At 48.6% G+C, this 14,585-nt stretch overlaps 1 protein-coding gene across 1 annotated transcript; it reads left to right on the forward strand.

The window, feature by feature from the left end:
• Nucleotides 1-292: 292 nt before the first annotated feature.
• On the forward strand, nucleotides 293-5,549 carry RDH8 (retinol dehydrogenase 8; the record flags this gene model as incomplete). The annotated part of the gene is made up of 6 exons (XM_082621689.1): nucleotides 293-395; nucleotides 2,752-2,913; nucleotides 3,553-3,732; nucleotides 4,735-4,828; nucleotides 5,041-5,224; nucleotides 5,334-5,549. 6 exons carry the CDS (start codon nucleotides 293-295, stop codon nucleotides 5,547-5,549), a joined length of 939 nt encoding a protein of 312 aa, XP_082477815.1.
• Between the last annotated feature and the right edge of the window lie 9,036 nt (nucleotides 5,550-14,585).

A 14,585-nucleotide genomic window follows, 5' to 3' on the forward strand; every position in this document is an offset into this window, starting at 1 on the left:
GCAGCCGCTCCACGGCATGTGGGATCTTTCCGGACCGGGGCACGAACCCGTGTCCCCTGCATCGGCAGGCAGACTCTCAACCACTGCGCCACCAGGGAAGCCCGGAAGGAACTATATTGAAGTGAAGGGATTCCCCCCAGCTGCCTGCCCAAAGTCCGTTCATAATTGGGGGCTCCCAGGGCCCTTTCAGCCTGCAGGTGGGGCGTGCTTAGGAGGGGACAGATGAGCAGAGGACGGGTGGCGGGAGTCAGGTGCTGGCCAGCAGAGGTCACGCGTCCAGGAAGGGATCAACATGGCCGACGCACCGCGGACTGTACTGATCTCAGGATGCTCCTCGGGAATTGGCCTGGAGCTCGCAGCGCAGCTGGCTCGAGACCCCAGGCAGCGCTACCAGGGTAAGGGGACCAGGGTGAGGCTGGGAAGGACAGGGGTGGGCATGGCTTCCCAAGACCCTTAGCTCTCCCAGCACTATTTCCACTAGTCCATGACTTCGACTGCATTTGTGGGCTTGGGGAGGACCCTGGACACACGGAGGCCCCCTTCCCACCTCTGCTTGTGAATCATCCCCTCATCCAAAGAATATTTCTAATGCACCTATTGGGTGCCAGATTCTAGGTGCTAGAAACACAGCTGCTAACAGAATAGACAAAAATCTCTGTTCTAGGTAGTGATGTAGTGGGGGAGGTGAGGGAGAACAAACAATAAACAGATGTTTAAATCCTATGATGTGGCTAGTGCAGATAAGTGGTCAGAAGCAAAATAAAACAAGTGGGGTGGGTGTGGGTGATATTTATTTTTAGAAGGGCTGGCTGGGGAGGGCTTCTCTGAGGTTTCACTTAGTCAGTCCCTAAGAGTCCCCACCCCCACTCATCCCCAGATTAATACTCCAAGATAAGCCTCTTAAGTGACCCTGACCTTGAGGGTTTAAGGAGGAGGGGGCTCTAGGTCTAGAGACTCGACCCCCTGCCACTCTGGGATCAATGGCCCATGGGAACCTCTGACCCAGAGCACACTGGAGTCGAAGTAAGCAAAGGGCCATTACTTAAGAGGAGGATGCAGGGGTGAGGGCATTGCCCCAGTTGGCAGAGTTGCTTCTCCCAGCCCTCTACCCTCTGTCTTAGAGACACGCACAGCTTTGGGTGTGACAGTCTGGGTGCCAGTGTGCAGAGAGGTAGTTGTGCAGTGTGTGTCCCTGTGGGCTGGCAGATGAGTGTCTAAAACTGCTGAAAGATGATGCTTATTGACTGCTTGCAATGTGCCAGGCTTCCATCTAAGTGTTTTGCATATAGAAAGTCATTTAATCCCCACATCACCCCGAAAAGATGGACACTCTCATTTGCCCCATCTTAGAAATGAGGAAACTGAGGCACCGACTGCCAAAGGTCCTTGCCCAAGCTGGAACTTGGCAGAGTCTGGATCTGAACTCAGGTAGCCCAGCCCCTGGGCCCATGCTTGTCACTATATGTAGATGCATGTGGTCCCATTCATGTGTGCAGCACCTGTGAATTACATGGGCTCACAGACAACATGCAAATGTGTGTGTGATTGTGGGTGCAGGCGTTGGGGGGGGGGCGGGTGCAAACGTGTACAGCTGCATGAGATCAGCATTCAGACGAACCCAGGTTGAAATCTCAGTTCTCACACTTGCTAGGGGTGGAGCAGGCAAGAAACTTCACTGTGTTAAGCCTCAGTGTGTTAATGGGGATAATAATATTACCTACGTGTTCTGATTACTATTGCTAAAAGCAAATCACCCCAAAATGTATGGGGTGTATGGCATACACAGCTGTATGCCAAAATGTATGGCGTAAAATATCTGCAATCATCTATGTCTCATGGTCTACAAAGGTCATGAATTTGGAAGGGCTCAGCTGGGCACTTCGGGCTCAGAGGAGACTGGAACATGTGGTCTTTCTATCTGGGCTAGCTTGGGCTTCTTCCCAGCATGGTGGCCTCAGGACAGCTGGGCTGCTATAGGGTGGCTGAAACCTACAAGAGTGAGTATTCCAGCAAGCAAAGCAGAAACTGCAACATCTTTTCCATCCTAATCTCAAAAGCCACACAGGGTTACCTTTACCATAGTCTATTGACTCCCAACTAGCCACAAGATTCAAGGGGAGAGGAATCAGATTTCATGGGCTGATGGGTGAGCAGCTAGGTTTTAGAAGAGCATGTGTGATAAAAGATGTTGAGGCCATCTTTGGAAAATAAGTCAATGACCTAATCATAGGATTCTTGTAAGGATTAGAGTTAGTGTTTATAAATGTGTTTAGCATATTATCTGGCATATAATAGGTGTTCAATAAATTGGAACCTATGTTGATGATGTAAATGGGGCTATTCACACTTGCATGTGCATATTTGCACATATGTTGACTTTAGGTGTGCATGCATTTCTTTTCTCAAGCCATCTGTTCTTTATTCATTTTATTGTCTTACCTACTGGTTTTGAATTCTGTGAAGGCAGGGACTTTATCTTATTTCATGCAATAGCCTCAGCACTTAGAATAGTGCATAGGGTGTAGTAGATGCTCAATAAATGTTTGCTAGATGAGTGGATGGATGGATGGAAGTATATACACATATCTGTACACAAGAATGCATTTGTGGTTGTATGACAAATGTAGGTGTATAAATCTGTGGATCTCCATTCCTCTGTGACTACTCATGCAAAATATCACAGGAACATGTAAGTCCACACACAGGGTAAAGGAACCTAGTGCCTGCTCCAACTCTGTTCTCTGTCCCCAGTGGTGGCCACTATGAGGGACCTGGGAAAGAAGGGGACACTGGAGGCAGCTGCTGGGGAGGCTCTGGGTCAGACCCTCACCGTGGCCCAGCTGGACGTGTGCAGTGATGAGTCAGTGGCCCAGTGTCTCAGCTGCATCCAGGGAGGGGAAGTGGACGTGTTGGGTGAGTCTGAGCATCCCCTGGGGTCACTCGCCCCCTCCCTGGCCTAAGCATAGATCCTTATCACAGCAAGTTCTTTCCAGTGTCTGGGCACTAACTCTCTTGTTTCCCTAATAACATCTGACCCTGGACAGAAAGGGTAGATCAGTTGGCTAAGAGCCCAGGATACCATTCAGTTTATTAGAGATATAAGAAATATACTGAGACCTGGGGATAGGGTGGATTTTATCAAATAGAAATTCTCACATATGGAGAAAACCATATGTGGTTGGGAAAATTAATTTGATGAGTCATTGTGGGGAAGGAGCATGATGAAGAAGCAACTCATGGTCCCTAAACGGTCTTCTAAGGAGGGTGTGGCTGTTTTGATGCAATTTGGGGTCAGAGCTGAATTGCTCATGCATTAAAGTTGAGGCTGTTCCCAGCAGCCCTCTTCCCTACCCAGGGCTCAGAGTCCCCTATAACAAATGCTGAACTATATTTAAAGATTATCAATGCTTCACATTTGTCCGTCCAAGATACCTTGGACTACCCCTGAACTTGGAGTGGGGGAGGGGTGGGATCATTTAGGGAGTGTCCCTGGGGGAGTGACACTAGAAGAGTTGGGGGACTTCAAAGTAACCCTCAGCCCTACCCCCTTAGTGAATAATGCTGGAGTGGGCCTGGTGGGGCCCTTGGAGGGGCTCAGCCTAGCTGCCATGCAGACCGTCTTTGATACCAACTTTTTCGGGGCCGTCCGTCTGGTCAAAGCTGTACTTCCTGGCATGAAGAGGAGACGACGGGGCCACATCGTGGTGGTCAGCAGTGTCATGGGGCTGCAAGGTGAGCCCTGGGGCTGCACCCCTGGGAATCCTCCCAGCGTCTGACCCTCTCCCAGCTGGAAGGATGGCAATTAGGTTTTAGCTCACATTCCCTAAATATGCCTGCATTGAGAAGCATTCTGCAGCTCAGAAGGAAAAAGTTCTGGGATAGATTAACTATGTCTATCATGGTACAGGAGTAGACAGGGGTGGTACAGATGCTGCCAAAGGCCATCCATATCCATTATCAACCCCACTTCTGGAAACCTCCCAAAATTTCTTCCAACCATCCCACAAAACTCAAAGGAACCATCAGCACTCCTCCTGAGGCTCCTTCTGGCCAAACACCTCCCACCAGGCTCCAGAGATGTCTAGATCTGGGACTCTGAGGTTCTGCAGGGAAAAGAGCAGAGATCGACTAATGATGTCTGCCATGGGCCTACTATGGAGGCCATCTACTTGTCATCCTTTCTCCCGGGCCCTTCCTCCTTGAACCTCTCTAGACTCCCTTCCTTTCCCTGGAAATTTCCTCGGATCGGCCCCCCTCCCCAGCAGTCCCCTAAGGAATCCACCCTACTTGTTACCCTGTCATGGAAAAGCTGCATTTACTCAGCTCCATCCCTTCAGCCTCTCTTGCAGCTGAATCTCCTGATCTTGGAAGGGAGGGGGACACATTCACTGCTCAACAGGGACCAGTAAAGACCCTGGTGAATGGCGCTTGCCCTTGGGGACCCTGGGCATCCCATGCCCAAGTGGCCCAAGGGTTTAGAGGATAGAGGGAAATAGGAGAGTTCCCTGGGCTGAGGGTGGATGGAACACTGCCAGGAAGAGGTGGGACCTGGCACCCCAAGACAACCTCATCCTGACCCCATATGCTCCCATCACACACACCCATCGGGTTGGCCCCAGATATGCTCTGATCCCTAAATCCTCTTTGTGCTGTCTCCCAAGACCCCAACCCTCTGGACCTACAGAGCCCATCACCCAGACCCCCAAAGAGCCCACCTTCCTGTAATCCTCTCAGGTGTCGTGTTCAATGAAGTCTATGCGGCCTCCAAGTTCGCCATGGAGGGGTTCTTCGAGGGTCTGGCTGTCCAGCTGCTGCAGTTCAACATCTTGTGAGACGGGCACTTGGACAGTGACTGGGGAATGAAGGCAGTGATGGGACAGACAAGGGAAGGGGAGGAGCGAGGAGGTGGGGGAGCAAGGAGGCATGAAACAATGATGGGAGAAGCAGGGGCGTGAAGAGGAAAGATGGACAGTAATGGGCAAAATGGGGCAGCAAGTGTGCTGGGGCTCAAGACCCTCTCCCCCTTACCCCTGTTCCCAGCATCTCCCTGGTGGAGCCGGGCCCGGTGGCCACCGAATTTGAAGGGAAGCTCCTGGAGCAGGTTTCGACAGCCGAGTTCCCAGGCACTGACGCTGACACCCTGAGCTACTTTCGGGATTTGTACCTCCCGGCCTCCAGGGAGCTCTTTCACTCTATGGGACAGAGCCCACAGGATGTGGCCAAGGTGAGTGGGGAGCCCAGAGCCCCAGGACATGGCTCAGGTATGTGAGGGGGCCTCTCCCTACAGAACCCCCCTCTCCTTGGGTCCCAAAACTCAGGGCTCTACCCCACAGGTAATTGTCAAGGTCATCGGCTCAGCCAGACCACCCTTGCGCAGACAGACCAACACCCGCTACACTCCGCTGACCGCCCTCAAAGCCGTGGACCCCTCCGGCAGCCTGTATGTGCAAACCTCCCATCGCCTGCTCTTCCGCTGGCCACGCCTCCTCAACCTTGGCCTTCGATGTCTGGCCTGCAGCTGCTTCCGTACCCCAGTGTGGCCCCGGTGAGCAGAGCCTCACCCAACCCTCCTCACCCCCGACAGCCAAGCCTCTTTTGGTTCACATTCATCTCAGGCCATACAGACTCTCCACTCATTCATTCATTCATTCATTCAGCAAACTCTGCTCGACCCATTCTGTGCCTGGGCATTGCTGGGACCCCAGAGAGCCCTCAGCCTCTAGACACAGACCCCTCTGCGGTCAGGGCTGGGTCAGAGAGAGGGGACCCTGGGACTCTGGAACCCTGGGCTGAGGAGCCCAGATCAGAGAGCTGGAGTTGTGTCTGGGAAGGCAAGGGAGGCTTCCTGGAGGAGGGGGCATTGTTGCTGGACCTTGAAGGATGCCTCAGTCAACCTCTGGACTTTGCTATCTTTGGTCTGTGGGTTCTGGGATGATCCAAACATCACCATCCCTCCTCCCCGCCTATACACACAGCCAAAGCTGGTTTGACTAAGGGGTCTCCAGACTTTTCTGGTCACATACTCGATCAGTAAAATGTGTTTGTGCATACACCAGCAATGTATGTATATTTTTTCACAAAATATATATTGGTAACCACTAGCAATCACTGTATTTAATAAAGTTCAATTTCTTACATCTAAATAAACAATTAAAAAGCAATAGGGTCTATCTCACACCTATTAGCATGGCTACATCAAAAAAAAATTGCCCAGAAAATAACAAGTGTTCACAAGAATGTAGAGAAATTGGAACCCTGTGCACTGTTGGTGAGAATGTAAAATGGTACAGCCACTATGGAAAACAGTATGGCAGTTCCTCAAACAGTGAAATAGAATTATCATATGACTCAGCAATTCCATTCCTGGGTATTACCTGAAAGAATTGAAAACAGGGTCTTAAAGAGATATTTGTATACCCATGTTCAGCCTTGTCTACAACAGGCAAAAGGTGGAAGCAACCCAAATGTCCATCAACGGGTTACTGGATAAACAAAATGTGATCCACCCATACAATGGAATATTTATTCAGCCTTAAAAAGGAAGGAGATTCTGGGCTTCCCTGGTGGCGCAGTGGTTGAGAGTCTGCCTGCCGATGCGGGGGACGCTAGTTTGTGCCCCGGTCCAGGAGGATCCCACATGCTGCGGAGCGGCTGGGCCCGTGAGCCGTGGCCACTGGGCCTGCGCGTCCCGGGCCTGTGCTCCGTGGCGGGAGGGGCCACAGCAGTGAAGGGCCCGCGTACCGCAAAAAATAAATAAAAATTTAAAAAATAAAAATTAAATTTGAAAACATATTTTTAAAATTCCTTTAAATAATTTATTTTAAAAGACACATTTATCTCCTTACCAAGAAGAAAAAGCCATCATACCCACCATGAGTGAAGCTGAACTCGATATTTATTTGCAGGTGGCGCGTACAGTATTCCAAACCCCCTACGTATAGAGTCTTAGTGCAAGAAAACACCAGGCCTTCTCTCCCAGCTTCTCTTGAAGCTAGAGGGTGAGCATGTGACCCTGATTCCACTCTGCAGATGCACAGGATTTAGAATTGAGAGTTGGCCACCCACAGAAGGGGTCAGGAAGAGGAGGTAGCAGAAGGGACAGGAGCGTGGCATTGCCAGCGTTGGCAGCAAAAGCCAGAGCCTCTGGTTGGTTTCAGGGGGATGATTTAAGCTGTGATCTTAGCTGCTGCCCTGTGCTGCCACTTTGTCCCTTTCAATCTTCCAAGGCTGGTGATTCCGTGAGCCCTCAGGATCTACCCAAGAAATTCCTTTGCAGCTTAAATCACACTGAGTCAGTTTCTGTTGCATATAAGGAAGAATCATCGTCAATCCAGATGGCAACTATAAACACAAATGCAGTGTGGGGAGTGATGCTGTTATTAAATTCCAGGTGGATGCTACTGGTGACCAGCAGAGATTGGCCAAAGCTCAGAAGGTGATAATAACCAGCTAACCCCTGACTCTTTATTTCTACACTCATGCCCCCACCACCTCATCTTTACATCCTAGCTGCTCAAGTCAAAAATCTTGGCGTCATCTCTACTTTCTCTCTTTCACACCTCACAGCTAATCAATCAGGAGATCCTGTTCACCTGACTTGCAAAGTATATTCAGAACCAACCACTTCAAAACACCTTCTTGGCCCCTAACCTACTCAAACCACCATGATTTCTCACCTGGAATATTGCACCAGCCTCCTCCTCTTCTGCATTTTCCTCCCTGCCTATAGATATAAAAATATCTTTCAAAGAGGTAAAACATTCACAGTGCTTTTAAAAATAAAATATATATATGAAAAATATTTTTTAAACAATTCTCTTACCCTCATCTTTCCTCAACTGCCCAATTCCTGATCCCCCACCACTGCCTGTTATAACTTGCACGAGTTATTTATCCAGGTTTTCTTTCTGATTATACAAGGAAAAAAAAACCTGATGAATGGATAAACTGTGGTATATACACACAAAGGAATAGTATTCGGCCTTAAAAAGGAAGGAAATTCTGACATGTGCTACAACATGGATAAACCTTGAAGACATTATGCCTAGTGATATAAGCCAGATATAAAAGGACAGAGGGCTTCCCTGGTGGCGCAGTGGTTGAGAGTCCGCCTGCCGATGCGGGGGACACGGGTTCGTGCCCCGGTCCGGGAGGATCCCACATGCCGCGGAGAGGCTGGGCCCGTGAGCCATGGCTGCTGAGCCTGCAAGGTCCGGAGCCTGTGCTCCGCAACGGGAGAGGCCACAGCAGTGAGAGGCCCGTGTACCGCAAAAAAAAAAAAAAAAAAAAAAAAAAAAAAGGACAGATATATTGTGTGATTCCATTTATATTAGGTACCTAGAGTATGCAAATTCGTAGACAGAAAGTAAAATAGTGGTTTAAGGAGGCTGGGAAGGGGGAATGGGGAGTTAGTGTTTCATGGGGACAGAGTTTTAGTTTGGGAAGATAAAAAGAGTTCTGGAGATGGAGGGTGCCGATGGTGGCACAACAGTATGAATGTACTTAATGCCACGGAACTGTACACTCAAAAATGGTCAAAATGGTAAATTTTGTGTTGTGTATATTTTATCACAACTTTAAAAGTAAATATGGAGTCTTTTAGTGGAAAAGCATGAATATTCACTTTTTTTAACTTTTTCACAAAAAGCAACATACTATACACATAAGTGTGAACTTTGGTTATTTCCTTGAATAATACGTCTTAGGAGTTTCTCACATCAGCCTGAGAAGACTTCCTCATTCTTTGGTTCAGCTGCAATATATTCCACTGTGTAGATGGACAATAATTTATGCAACTGATCTTGTTGAACTGATGAATGTTTGGGCTCTCTCCAATCTTTGGCTATGATAGAAATGACTGAAATGAATAACCTTGTGTTTATACTTCATTTCACACATGTGCAAGCATTTCTGTCATGGGATTACTTGGCCAAAGAAACTAAGCATTTGTAATTTTTATGAACATCATCAATTTCACCTCTACGGGGGAGGACTGATGTCCACATGTTAGCATGCTTACTTCCCCACAGCCTCACCATACTGGGCATTATAGATCTCCCAAAGTTTTGCTGATCTAATGCATAAAAATTAGTATCTCACATTTCTCTTATTTTAACTTACATTGCTTTTATCATGAGTGAGGCCCAGTGTCTTTTAGTGCATTAAAGAATATTTGTGTTTCATTTTTTGTGGACATTATGACTACAACTTTTGCTCAATTTTTTTTCTATGGGATTATTTATATTTTATTATTAATTCTTAGAAACTCTTTACATATTATGAACATTAAGGGGTCTATAGTAGGAAGTGCAGATACTTTTTCTCAGTTTTTTTTTAAACTTTTCTGTGGTGGTATTTGGTCTTATTTTTATGCTGTGGAATTATTCATCTTTATCGTCGTTGTTACTTTTGGATTTCGAGTCATAGGAACAAAGGACATCCCCAGACTAATTTTTTAACACAGAAAGAAAATGTCACTCCCCTTTTCAAAACTCTCCACTGGTTCTCTCTCTAACTTAGATTCAGATCCACAACGATGTGGCCTCCTACACAATCTGATCCCTGAATATTCAGCTCAGATTATATCCCACTCTCTCCCTATAAGTCACTCCATTCCCAGAACACGGACCTCCTTGCTGTTTCTTAAACACTCCACACACACTTCCACCTCAAGGCCTTTGCACTTGCTCTTCCCTCTGCCTAGAATACTTTTCCCAGATATCCACATGTCTCCCTCCTTCAACTCATATAGGGACTCAAATGTCACCTCCTCAGAGAGGCCCCCTCTCTATCCCCTGAACGTGCTTTTTTTTTTTTAATTTAATTTTATTTATTTATTTATTTATTTTTGGCTGTGTTGGGTCTTTGTTGCTGTGCGCGGGCTTTCTCTAGTTGCGGTGAGCGGGGGCTACTCTTTGTTGCAGTGTGTGGGTTTCTCATTGCATGGCTTCTCTTGTTGCAGAGCACGGGCTCTAGGCACGCAGGCTTCAGTAGTTGTGGCCTGCAGGCTCTAGAGTGCAGGCTCAGTAGTTGTGGCACATGGGCTTAGTTGCTCCGCGGCATGTGGGATCTTCCCGGGCCAGGGCTCAAACCCATGTCCCCTGCATTGGCAGGCGGATTCTTAACCATTGCGCCACCAGGGAAGTCCCATCCAATTATTCTTAATTTACTGAAACTTTTTGGTCTCAGCCTAAATACCACTTCCTTCGGGAAGCCTTCCTTGACTCCCCAGGCTAGATGAGATGAGCAGGCTCCTCTGGGCCTTTGCAGCTTCTTATTTATGGGCAGTTCTCCCTGGCCCGGCTGTGAGCTCTGTGGGGACACATATCATTGAAATTCCATGGTGCTTTCAGACCCAGTAATCAACCCCAAACGTGACTGCTAAATTATTCTTTCTCCCCTTTTAGCAATAAGCTTCTCTTGAAAACCCTCACTGCCTTCAGAAACCTCCTTTGACCCGCAGAGGAGGCATGCGATTCCCTTAGGGATCTGGAAGCAAAGCCAGTTCTTAAAGCCCTGCAGAAACCAAGAAATGACCCAAGGAGCCGTGGCTGGGACTGGAAGTGACCAAACTGTGCACATCCCGGCATACCGTCCACGCTAAGAAGCTCCTGACACCTCCTACCAGAGCGATCAACTGTACCTCTCTGAGCCTCAGTTTCCTCATCTGTAGAATGGAAGAGTTGGTGGAGAGAAAGTCCCAGTAAGTGCAGGAACTTAGTAGGTGTACCATCAGTGACAGACGTTCGTTGTTATGTGGCTATGGGTGTTATTCCTTGACACCTGGGTCCTGCCCAACCTTTCCCGGGAAGCCTCGGGCTGGAAGCCCAGGAGGAGGGGGTGAAAACAGAGGGCACACCTCCCTGCAAGGCCGTCCCGCCCCACCCCCCACCCCCCCGGGCTCGCTGCAAACCGGTCGTCCCAGGGAGGGGAAGGCGGGCGGAATCTGAGCTGCAGTAGCAGCTGCTCTAGGCTAGAGGCCAAAGTCTACTCCCTCCTCCATTGACATTCCTGCGGGAGGAGGTCGAGCGCTACTCTGCGTCTGGCCGGTGGTTCGCTGGCGCCCTCTCGTGGCCACGTTCGAGAGGTTGGACTTGACCACTGACAGGGGCCAGCCGACCTGGGTGGAGCCCATAGTTACTCTCCCGACCTCCTACCCTCCTTGGTCTCCCTCTTTGTTTTGTTTCGTTTTTTAATTGAAGTACAGTTAATTTACAATGTTGTGTTAGTTTCTGGTGTATAGCAAAGTGATTATATATATATATATATATATACATATATATATACTTTTTCATATTTTTTTCATTATAGTTTATCACAGGATACTGACTGTAGTTCCCTGTGCTATACAGCAGGACCTCGTTGTTTATCTATTTTATATATAATGGTTTGTATCTGCTAATTTGGGCTCCCTCTTAAACCTGGATTCAGAAGCTCAGTTCCATCTCTTTACCTGCTGTGTGACCCTGAGCAAGTCACTTAACCTCTCTGTGCCTCAGTTTCCTAGCTGTACAGTATTGGGCAGGACACTTCATTCTGTGATTTTTTTCACCTGCAAAATGGGTCAATGGGTCAGTAGATTGCTGAGAGGATTCAAAGAGAGAGTCCAGATGAACGTGGCTACAGTAAATATCCACTCCATGAGGGGGGGTTTCCATCCTGTTCACTGCTGTGTCCCCAGCAACAAAGCCAGCCATGCAGTAGGTGCTTAAATTTATTTTATTTATTTCATTATTAATTATTGAGCAAATGCTTATCATTCTTCTTTTGGGGGACCTGGACTGGGGTGGGTTGGAGGGATCAAGTGCATGAGATATGAATTCCTGCTATCACTCATTCACTCAGCATCCATTTTTGACTCCATCCATCAGTTCACTGGGTGGCAAGGCTATATCCAAAAGGACCCCACACTAGTTGTTTTCCTGCCTCCTCTGCTGCGCATTGGTACCCAAGGGCAGTTTTCCCTTCCTGGACCCACCTCCAAGTCAAAATAGGAACTCAAGGGAATTCCCTGATGGTCCAGTTGTTAGGACGCTAACAACTTCCACTGCAGGGGGAACGGGTTTGATCCCTAGTCGGAAACTAAGATCCCACAAGCCTTGCAGTGTGGCCTAAATAAATAAATATATAAATAAATAGGGGTTTCCCTGGTGGCGCAGTGGTTGAGAGTCCGCCTGCCGATGCAGGGGACACGGGTTCGTGCCCCGGTCTGGGAAGATCCCACATGCCACGGAGCGGCTGGGCCCGTGTGCCATAGCCGCTGAGCCTGCGCATCCGGAGCCTGTGCTCCGCAACGGGAGAGGCCACAACAGTGAGAGGCCCGCGTACCACAAATAAATAAATAAATAAGTTCTGCTTATTGCTAAAATAAAAAAGGAAAGAAAAGAAACTCAAGAGACCTCTGCAGGACTGAGTGTGCTGCAGAGAGGCTTGGATGCACCTATCTGGTAAAGATTCCCACTCAGGAGACAGACACTGGCACTGAGGAAGGAGCCCAGACCGGAGAGAAAGGTGAGAATAAAACCTCTGCAGCCCCTCACCTTTGGATATCCCCCATCCTGGACACCTGGGAACCCCTAGGATGGGGGCAGGGATGTGGACACCTGGTATAAGGATGAAGATGTGAAGCGGGGGAGCTCACCCCCAGCCAAAAGAGAGCTGAACAGAACCACTGGAGGTTCCCTGAGAGCCTGGGAGAACAGTGGAATATGCCACTCCAAATGGACACCAGTGTTCTAGAACTTTCTAAATTAGGTCTCACCTGCATCCCTGATCCAGGCTTTAATTAAATTCTGTTGATTTTTTGCTTCATAAGAGATTGTTTACCATAGACTTAAGAGCATTACCCATCCTCATGGTTCACCTGCCTGACCCGGGGTAAGTTCATCGTCTCGGGGCCTCGGTTTCCTCATTTGTACAATGGGTGGTAATCCTTACTTCAGCTGTGAGACTTCTGTGAGTGTACATAGAGCATGTAGAACAGTGTCTTGCCCACAGTAGGTGCACGATAAATGCCTGAGGAATAAATGACTACCCCCTTTGTGTCTGACACACTCAGTTTCCCAAATCTCTACAAAGATAGAGTCTGGAAAGTGGGCACACAGTGAACCCAAGTCACGGGAGGCTATGAGGTTTAAGGAGAAAGTAAGTTCTCAAAAAATGTCCACTCCAGGGACTTCCCTGGTGGCGCAGTGGTTAAGAATCTACCTGCCAATGCAGGAGACATGGGTTCGAGCCCTGGTCCGGGAAGATCCCACATGCAGTGGAGCAACTAAGCCCATGTGCCACAACTACTGAGCCTGTGCTCTAGAGCCCGCAAGCCACAACTACTGAGCCCATGTGACACAACTACTGAAACCCGCACACCTAGAGCCCATGCTCTGCAACAAGACAAGCCACCGCAATGAGAAGCGCATGCACCGCAACGAAGAGTAACCCCCACTCACCGCAACTAGAGAAAGCTCCCTCACGGCAACGAAGACCCAACACAGCCAAAAATAAAAATAAATAAAATAAATAAATTCATTAAAAAAAAAAAGTCTATTCCACACAAGCAGCAACTTTGTCTATTGTGGTCACTGCTGTGTCCTCAGCATGCTAAGTAGGGCCAAGCTTGTAGTAAATATTTAATGAATTTTTGTGGGATAAATGAATATTATCATTGTTTGGCGAGGTCTGGATCCCTCCAATAGGCAAGACTCTCCAAGCTGGCAGTACTGACTTCACTGAAGAAGAAAGAAACAGACAAACTTGTCTGCAGCCCCACCTGCTTCAAAGGGGCAGACACCACAAATTGGGTTCAACGTCTTTAATAGGGTATATTAAACAGCCAGTGAGAATTATTTCAGGCCAGGGAAAGCCTTCTTCCAGGAATGCTTCAAGCAAGATGTGTTTTCCTCCCTGGTTTAATACGTATAATTTGCCTGTTGGAAAAGGAGCCCAGAGAGATTGGCATGATTTAGGAACAATAGACAGTGGATGATTTACCAAGTGTAATCGGCTCCTGCAAGGAAGGAGAAAAGCCATGCAGTGCATGCTGGGCCCCGAAAGATCTGAAACCCGGTAAGAGCATTTGACCCATGCATTTCCCAGAAGCTTCCACTACACTGGGTCCCCGGGGTCAGATGGCTAAATGCCATATGGCTGATCATGCCTGCAATTGGGAAATGAAAACATAATGCCTGCATTGCCCCAGTTGGAACAACTACCCCAGACACTCTCGTCAGTTTCACAAGGGCAGAGGAGGGGACAGTCCTTGTTCCTTCTGCCCCTACCAGCCAATCCCAACCAAGCCTCGAGTGCATGCCCAGGGCCACGTGGCCCGGGCTCCCTGCTGGGGGAGGAGAGGGCTTCAGGACGAGACCCCATGGCTGATGGGAAAGGGAGCCCTCCTAACACCCTGGCCCCAAAGGCGTGGGTGGGGCCTGGAACACTTCTCAATGCAACTGTCCCCAGCACCCCCCCCACCCCGCGGAGGATTGGCTGAGGAGGGCGGAGTAACCCCCTCGTCACCCATTGGATTTATGGGAATTTCCTCCCCATGTTCATTTAGATATTAACTCGGCCAGGGTAAGCCAAGACAAACA

This window comes from Mesoplodon mirus (genome assembly GCF_964341445.2).
Source record: "Mesoplodon mirus genome assembly, chromosome: 5".
Lineage (NCBI taxonomy): Eukaryota > Metazoa > Chordata > Mammalia > Artiodactyla > Ziphiidae > Mesoplodon > Mesoplodon mirus.